General features: G+C 43.2%; 1 protein-coding gene across 1 annotated transcript; it reads left to right on the top strand.

Annotated features, from left to right (window-relative positions):
* Window positions 1-384: 384 nt before the first annotated feature.
* On the top strand, window positions 385-4,504 carry LOC147449541 (pentatricopeptide repeat-containing protein At2g39620-like). The gene has a single exon (XM_086521969.1). It carries the CDS (start codon window positions 691-693, stop codon window positions 4,462-4,464), a length of 3,774 nt encoding a protein of 1,257 aa, XP_086378095.1. The 5' UTR covers window positions 385-690; the 3' UTR covers window positions 4,465-4,504.
* The last annotated feature ends 4,540 nt before the right edge of the window (window positions 4,505-9,044 follow it).

Raw genomic sequence — 9,044 nt, 5'->3', positions numbered from 1 at the left:
GGATCTACGGTTGGGGGATTGTGGGCCGTAGATCTGGGCGGCGGTGATGAAAGTAATCTAGGGTACCCTAGATTACTTTCAGGGGTTGCTGCCTTGCACACGTGTTCTAAGTAAACTAGGGCCCCCATGCTTCAAAACCGCGCGCAAGGCGAAGTGGTTAGGGCATGTGCCTCCCATGGGTGAGGTCACGGGTTCAACCCCCACGCCCATAAATTAGGGTACCGTAGATTACAAAAAAGTAATTTACGGTATACGCGCCCAGATCTACGGCCCACAATCCTCCCGCTGTAGTTCCCACCTCCCCAGGCACGTGCCACTTAGTCCTACGGCCCACAATCCTCCCGCTGTAGTTCCCACCTCCCCAGGCACGTGCCACTTAGTCCTGAGGCTCCGCGACCTCGTTTTATCAATGCTCGGGTTTACCATGCTTCGAGATTTGGCCCCTCGGTTTTATGGCTGCCCGGATTTACCATGGTGTGAAGAATTTTCTAAACTTCTTCTTCTCTGCTTCTCTCTCTCTCTCTCTCTCTCTCTCTCTCTCTCTCACAGGTCGTTCAGGCTTCTAGGTAGAAAATTGTCTTCCGGAGAGTCCGGTGCATGAGCGTAAGTGGTTTGTCATTGCAGTAAGCAGATGTTCGCAACGAAGGGAAATGGGTACACCCAGGACATTAACAAGCTGCGAGAAGAAAGATGAAACCCAAGAAAAGAAGGAAGTCCCATCCCGCTCCTCACTTGAAGGAGCAGTTTAATGGATTATCGGATACCAGTGACAAATTCATCAAATCGCAAGACGATATTGGTCTTGTGATCCTCCTGAAGGATTGTGCCAAGCAGAAAGATCTCGAGAAAGGCAGCAGAATACACGCTCATGTTCTCGCATGTGGGTTGCTCATAAGGAACGTTTTCATTGGCAGCAGCTTAGTTAATTTCTATGCCAAATGTGGTGCTCTTGCACAAGCTCAAGAAGTGTTTGATATGCTTTCCGTTCGCAATGTGGTCGCATGGACTGCCCTCATCGCAGGCTATGCACACTTTGGACATGGTAGTGAAGCACTCACCTGTTTTGAAAAGATGAAGAGTGAAGGTGTCTCTCCAAATGAAACTACATATGCTTGCATTTTGAAAGCCTGTGGCAGTCTAGGAACAGCTGAAAAGGGCAAGGAGATACATGACGAGGTTGTTAGAGATGGTTTGCTTAGAAACAGTAAAGAGCTTGGTGCTTCCTTGGTTGACATGTATGCAAAATGTGGAGATCTTACAAAAGCCCAAGAAGTATTTGATGAGCTTGCTTTTCGGGACACGGTCACTTGGACTGCATTGATAGGTGGATATTGCCGACATGGGTACAACGAGCGGGCACTCGACAGTCTCCAAAGCATGCAGTCTGAGGGTCTCTACCCAGACTCAGTCACATTTACTCACCTCTTGCAAGCTTGTGGTAACTTAAGAGCACTGGAGAAGGGTGCAGAAATTCATGCTGAAATTGTTAGGAAAGGGTTACTTAGTAAAAGTGGGTCTCTTGGAAATGCCTTAGTGGACATGTATGCCAAATGTGGTGCCTTTTCAGTAGCGCAGCAGGTGCTTGATATTCTTCCTTTTCGGGATGCCATCTCTTGGACCGCTTTGATTGCAGGATACGCAGAATGTGGATATGTTGAAAAGGCAATGGAGTCCTTTAAGAAGATGCGACAAGAGGGAATGTCAGCAGATGAGGTGACTCTCACTTGCATTTTGCAGGTTTGTGGCAGCTTAGAAGGTATTGAGGAGGGGGAAAAGGTACATGCTGAACTTGTTAGAGATGGTTTTGTAGGAAGAAATAGTGTACTTGCAACTGCTTTGATAGACATGTATGCTAAGTGTGGTGCACTTATGAGGGCAAAGAAAGTTCTTACTGAGCTTCCAGCTCGAGAGGTTGTAGCTTGGACTGCGCTTATTGTAGGCTACACTGAGTACGGGCTTGGTGAATCTGCTCTTGATTGTTACAAGTGGATGCAAGGTGAAGAGGTATCTCCAGATGCAGTAACTTTGCTTTGCGTTCTGCAAGTTTGTGGAACCTTGGGGCAACTTGAAACTGGCAATGAAATATATGCTCTTATTACTACAAGGGGTCTTATAGATCGTGTGCTTTGTAATGCTATAGTGATGATGTATGCCAAATGTGGTGCACTTGAAGAGGCTCAAGGAGTATTTGATGTGCTTTCTAATCGAAACTTTGGCTCATGGAGGGCTCTTATTGGTGGATACTGTGATTATGGACAGGGTAAAGAGGCTCTAAAATGTCTTGAACAGATGCAAAATGAGGGTCTTTCTCCAGATATTTCAACCTTTACTTGCATCTTGACGGTATGCAGCAACATTGGAGCAATCGATAAAGGGAAAGAATTACACACTGAATTAACGAAAAAGGGAATACTTGGAGAAGACGGCATGCTTGAAACCGCTTTGTTGGATATGTACGCCAAATGTGGTGCTCTTGTAGAGGTACAGCAAGTGTTTGAGGATCTCTCGGTTAGAGATAGAGTCTCCTGGACTTCCATCATTTCAGCTTATGGACAAAGAGGGCAGGGTAACAAAGCTCTTTATTACTTTCAGTGTATGCTAGAAGAAGGCCATTCTCCAGATGCAGTGACTGTATGTGCCATCTTGAGGGCCTGTTGTAGTATAGGAGGGACTGAGAATGGTGCAGAACTACATACAGAGATCGCCAGAAAAGGATTTTGGGGGGCAGAAAGCATTGTCGAGGGTGCTTTGATGACTATGTATGCCAAATGTGGCGCAATGTCCATGGCACAAGATGTGTTTGACAAGCTTGTTGTCAGGAATGTAGACTCCTGGACTGCATTAATTGCAGGTTACGCTAATTCTGGACTGGACAGAGAAGCCTTGAACTGTCTTGAAAGGATGAAAGACGAAGGTATCTTTCCTAATGCAGCTACCTTTGCTTGCCTCCTGAAAGCCTGTGGCAACATCGGAGCACTTCAAAAGGGAGATGAAATACATAATGAGATTCTTAAGAGCGGCTTGATCGACAAATACATGGTGCTTGGGAATGCGTTGCTGGACATGTACGTCAAGTGTGGTGCACTTGTGAAGGCACAGAAAGTTTTTGGCGAGCTTGCAGACCGGGATGTGATTTCTTGGACTACTCTCATTGCCGGATATTGTCAATATGGGCGGGCCGATGAAGCATTTGAGTGCTTCAAACAGATGCAACTTGAGGGCCTCGTTCCCAATTCTGTGACTTTCTCTTGCTTGCTGAGAGCCTGTGGCATTAGCGGAGCAGTCGGTAAGGGTGTGTATTTGCACGGGGAGGTAGTCAGGCAGGGCTTGCTTAAGAATATTGCGCTTGGAAATTCACTAATTTATATGTACGCCAGTTGTGGGTTGCTTTCCCAGGCACAGCAAGTTTTGAACGAGCTTCCAGTTTGCAATGAAATCTCGTGGACTCTCTTGATTGGAGGCTGCATCCAGCAAGGGCTTAATGAAGAAGCTCTCGAGTGCTTTGTGCAAATGCAGTGTAAGAGTGTATCGCCAGATAGCGTGACCTTTGCCTGCATATTGAAAGCTTGTGGTAGCATTGGAGCAGCTAACATCGGCAAAGACTTTCATGCTGAGATTGGCAAACGGGGATATCTTGAAGGAAGTGTGGTGCTTGGGATTACATTGGTTGACATGTATGGAAAATGTAGTGCAGTTGCAAATGCACAAAAGGTGTTTGATGGGCTTCCAGATAGGGATGTGGTTTCTTGGAATGTGCTCATTTCAGCATATGCTCGCGCAAATAAGCACGACCTTCTTCTGCATTCCTTCCAAAGAATGCTAGGAGAAGGGATAGAGCCAAGTTCTGTCACTTTCATTATTGTGCTCAAGGCAAGTGGTGATTTTGGGTTGTGGGATGATTGCCAAATGTACTTTGAGGTCGTGAGCACTAGCTATGAGCTTTTCTCAGCTTCAGATTATCAGATGTGGTTGGTAAATTTTCTTAGCCGTGCAGGCCACTTGGATAGTGCGTTCGCAGTGCTAAAGGTAACTCCATTTTTTGATTCTTTGTATGGATGGTTGCATTTATTGGATGGCTGTCATGCATGGGGTAACGTTAAGCTTGGAAGATTGGCCTATAATATTGCCTATGCCCAGCAAGCGGAGGTAAATTGTATGGGTGCTTATGCATATATGATCAATAACTTTGCACATGCCTGTACGAAGAATGATTTTGCAGCTTTGCAATCTGATGTTAAAGTATGGGAGATGCCACCGTTATGGGCGGGAATTCGTGCTTTTGTCCATCCAGGTTATTGTTTCAATAGTAAACAAACCCAAAAAGTAAAAAGTTATGCAAGGCTTATGTCAAAAGCTTTATTTTGCCTAGAAGCTTGTTTTGTCTCTCTTTTTGGTGCATATTTGTTGTTGGTATTTGGGTATTCAACTGATTGTTGTTGTCATGCTAGCGTCACCTTTTTTTAGATTATTTTCTAGCAGGATATTCGAATAATTTTGAAATTCACCTATTGTGTAAATGACCTGGGATTGTATCAATCACTTGAATATATTAGGACAGTTTGCAAACCTTCTATTATGTGCATGATATCCAAGTCCACCAATTAGAAAGAACCACTCCACCATTTTCCAACGTGTATGATCCACTTCATGTTAGTTCAAAGATGCTGTTGACCCTGAAGTGACCCATTCAGATCCCACTGTTAAGATTAGTGCATTTTTCAGCACGCCATCTATGCTATTTATTAGGGGGCCGTTTGAAAATTGCCTATCAGCTACAAAACCTAAGAGTCCATCAAGATCACTGTATACAAAACGACATTTTTCAAGCCTCCTTGAATGTACGTGACATCAAGTCCATCAACCGAAAATATCCTCTTCATTTTCTACCATGTACCATCCTCATCAAAGTATGAGAACCTGGGGACTAGCACATGCAAATCACCACCCAATCATGCCCTATATAGCCTTTGGCCATACTAGTAATAGGACTCTCTTTATCGCATGTTTGTCGTGGCCCTTGCTTGTCGCCCAGTCTTACCTTAGGCTTGCCATTACTCCTCCGTTAGAGAAGCGTTTTCGTTCTCAAAAACAAAAGTGATGATATTTTTATAAGAACATTAATGTTTTTCTCAGTGGTATCCTTTCCGGATCTAGCTGTCTATTTGATCGGAACACGATTCAATAGGAGGTTCAATGAAATCAAAGAGAACGTCTTGATTTTTCACATTGTTGTCACTTTGTAACCGTTTTGTGTAACCGGCCTATATCCAACATAGTGTGTAAACTCTATTTAGAATTCACTAGAGTATAATAAGCGAGTTAGCACAACTAAGATGTGTTTAAAAGAATGCCTCTTCTCACTTCCCATGAAAGTAACTTATTGACATAACTTATCAGCAAATATTAAGTCCTAGTCTTATATCATTCTTTATTATTAAACAACCCCACCATGAGCGGTAATTGAAATTGAGAACCTGACCGAGACATGAAGGGATTAAACTTATTCGCAACATTATTTACATCATGGTAAGCAAACTCCACCTAGAGGGATAACCTTTTCAATCGGATTGCTTGGTGTTAACGTACGTGTTTGACATATCCTTTAGCACAAGATTAACACTTGTAATATGCCTATCCTCTCTGGATGACGGACATTACTGAGGTGTGTTTCCCACTGTTTATAGATAGCCCTCATGGGTCCGTAATTGCAGAATGTAGAAATACATTTGGTACAGTCCCAAAATTCTTTACTTCCATGACCTTGTCATGTTTCTGAAGAGCAAAATGAATGAAAGCATTCTATCTTATACATCCGACTTTGAAAACTCAAGCAAAACGTATGCAAAAATGAAATAAAACCAAATCATATGCTTAACTAGAGGCGAAAAATAGTGTACACTAAACTTGAAAGGTGCAACCTGGAAGGTACATTACCAAAACTCCACCCTAAAAGACTTAGTATGTCTTTGACCTGTAAAATACTAAATGAAAGATTAGTGAAAATCAAGAAATATTGAATTTGTAACCTTGGGTGTTACCTTGGCAATCCAAATTAACCCCTTGGTTAAAGTACAACTATGAAGAGGTCAATCAATGATTGTCGACGCTCATGGAGTCAATTTAGTATTAGGTGGGTTGTACCTCTAGAAATATCGCTTCTATAGCCACAATTAGTGCTATAATTTAACTCATCCACTATCCCTTGGTAAATTGAGGACTTCTTTCCTTGAAAGTACAATTGTGAAGAGATCAATCAATGATTATCAATGCTCATGGAGTCAATTTAGTATTAGGTGGGTCGTACCTCTGAAAATACCGCTCTATAGCCACAATTAGTGCAATAACTTAAACAACAGATCCTCTCAAGTTGGAATCTTATTCACAACTGAATATTGAAATAATCATTTCACTCTATGAATAGAAGAGAAAGATGTCTAACACCTCAAACAAGGTAGTCATACTAGAGTTTCTTGGGTGTTCAAACAAGCGCTCCCTTGCGTTGAGGCTCTCTTATTCTATTCATGCCGTTCCATGAATTAGTGGCTTGATAGTGAGTCCATGTCTACTTATTACTAACCACAAAAAACATCATTTGTAGTGGTTGCATCTCGTGTATAGAGTCAATGATTTAAAGTGCCCTGCCACTGTAAACATAAACAACGATCACAAGAAATTCTATCAGCCTCAACTCTTCTTAAATAGAGTAGCTGATATTATAGCGGAAGCGTAAACAATGATTTAGGGGAATGAAACCCACCATACTGGCATGCCATGCATGTATATTGAAAATAGAGTGATAAGCCCTTGGCTGTGATAAGCCGTTGGCTTCAATGACGGTGTCAGGAGTTTTTTGGAGCAAGGGATTGCGCATATGTACATACCCATGCATGGTGCATCAAATAAAGAATTGCCCATTTTCCAGAGCCAGGTGGTTACGTGGGGCCCACGTGTATACAGGTAGGACAGCATGTACATAGTGCATCGATTTTTACTATTACCAGTACTAGTGTGTTTTTTCTACAATAATGAGGAGTTGGTAGCGCGTAAAACTTCTCGAGGAAGCTATCCGCGGGCCGAAGACATGAGGTAAGCAGGTGCGTCAGATGGCATCTAGTGGCGTCAGGAGGCCGAACGGGGTCAATATTTGCACGTGGATGAATACGGACACAACGTGGGTGTTTTCTTGTGAGAGTTATGCAGAAAGGTCATCATTAGGACCACTTTTTGGGGCCACTTCACGTGGTTGCGAGACGCATTATTGAAAAGAAATGAGTGCCAGGTGTGCGGATGATGCAAAAAGGTGACAACTATGCACTACGAGGTCAGTTTTTGGCCTGTTCGGGGTCCGTTTGAGGTCATCTAAAAGGCCAAGGGTGCCCAACTAATAAAGCTAAGTGTGGGAACTGAAAAAAAAAAGAGAAGATCAGAAAAAGAGTGGAGAGAAGAGGAGGAACAGCCGCAACTGTGTTTTTAGGGTTTTTGGAGCCTGTTTTGGCCGTAAACTGCTCATCCGAGGTCGGATTTGAGCACTTTGACATTGTAGACTGGGGTTTTGGGCCGTTCCGGACGCGATGGCGCTGTCCATTTTGCCAAATTCCTCACTCTTTTTCTGCTGTTTTTGCTGTGTAAGTTTCTCCTATGAGCGAAGCTTCTGCTCCAATTTGTGATTGTATCTAGTATATTTTACCGATTTTGTGTGAGCTATTTGCCCTTTGGTGTTGGCCCAAGCTCATTTGTATCTAATTATCATAAGTTCTCCTCTTTTGAGCTGAGTTTTTTTTGTGTGTGTGTGTCTCTGTGTGGAGTGGGCAAGTGGATAGTCTCTCTCCTCCCATTCCATCGGTGTGTTCCCTGTCTCGGCCAGACGGGTTGTGTAAGCCGAGTGGTGCCCCATAGTGTGTGTGTGTATCATCCCAAGAGTGTGTGTCGGGTTGTTATAGAGGCGTTCTGTGTGTTTCCATCCCGCTCACATTCTTTTGGCGCCCCCACGGAGGATCTTCTTCGAGTACTTTCTGCTTCGAGCTTCAAGCTTCGAGATTCAGGATTACAAGTTGCAGGTTGCAGATTATAGGTTACAGGTTACAGGTTACAGGTTACAGGGACAGGTACAGATACAACTGATTCACACAGGTACAGGTAGCTGGAGTACAGTGATATACTAGCAGTGATGTCACTTGCAGTTGTTGTGGGTATGCATCACTTGGCGCCTGTTTGAGCGCATTGTCTGTTGGATTGTATGTTACTTGTGGAAACTGCCATTGTACGCATTTGTGGAGCCATACTTGGGTTTTATTTGGCAGTCCCAGCCATTTCTGAGACTTGGTCTGGAAGATAGTCATTTCTGAGACTTGACTATACGCGATTTGCATTAGCCTTCGTGTGAGGGTCGATAGCGTGAGGTTTTTATTGAGCTGGGGGATTCTCAAATGTGGAGATCCTTTCGGTGATACAGGTAGCTGGAGCACCCTTTTTGTGACCTCGCCATAGGCTATGTACTACTGAGTCCTACTTGATGCTCGGGTTCTATTGTTGACAGTTTATGCATACATATACAGTATATATTTTGGGTTCCTATTGCTCTATTTCTGGGGAAACTCTGCCAAATTTTTTTCAAGTTATGATGGCTGGTTTTTTGGTCTTTTGAGCCATTTATGCTGTTATGCTGCTGAAATTTTGGCAAAATCAGAGGTTAAGTCAAGTGTGCCTTCTTGGGAGCTTCATGGTTGGCTTTAATGGATGATCAAAATGGCCCTCAATTCACTCCATTTCATTTAACTCAAAGAATCCAGATAAATGTTCATGTGTCCAGGAAGATTTTTTTCCAGCAGCGCATAGTCTTTATGTTCGGACCAAGAAGATTACGAGAGATCTTGGAATGTCCTTTGCCTGTTGTAATTCCGATGATCAACTATGAAAAATCATTTGATGTGCATGTGTTTGTCCTTATCTAAAGTTGAGCTCCATTGAAGTTTCTGGGGATTGGGTAGTCAAAAGTTTTGGGTTCTTGCACGTGTGTTCAAAGGGGTTCTCAAAGCATTGTAACT

This window comes from Adiantum capillus-veneris, chromosome 10 (assembly GCF_014529385.1).
Source record: "Adiantum capillus-veneris isolate H3 chromosome 10, ASM1452938v2, whole genome shotgun sequence".
Classification (NCBI taxonomy): Eukaryota; Viridiplantae; Streptophyta; class Polypodiopsida; order Polypodiales; family Pteridaceae; genus Adiantum; species Adiantum capillus-veneris.
This window is presented reverse-complemented; position numbering and strand designations above follow the sequence as displayed.

Coding starts and splice junctions, on each gene's coding strand:
- LOC147449541 (XM_086521969.1), top strand. CDS start 691: ATGAAACCCAAGAAAAGAAGGAAGTCCCATCCCGCTCCTCACTTGAAG.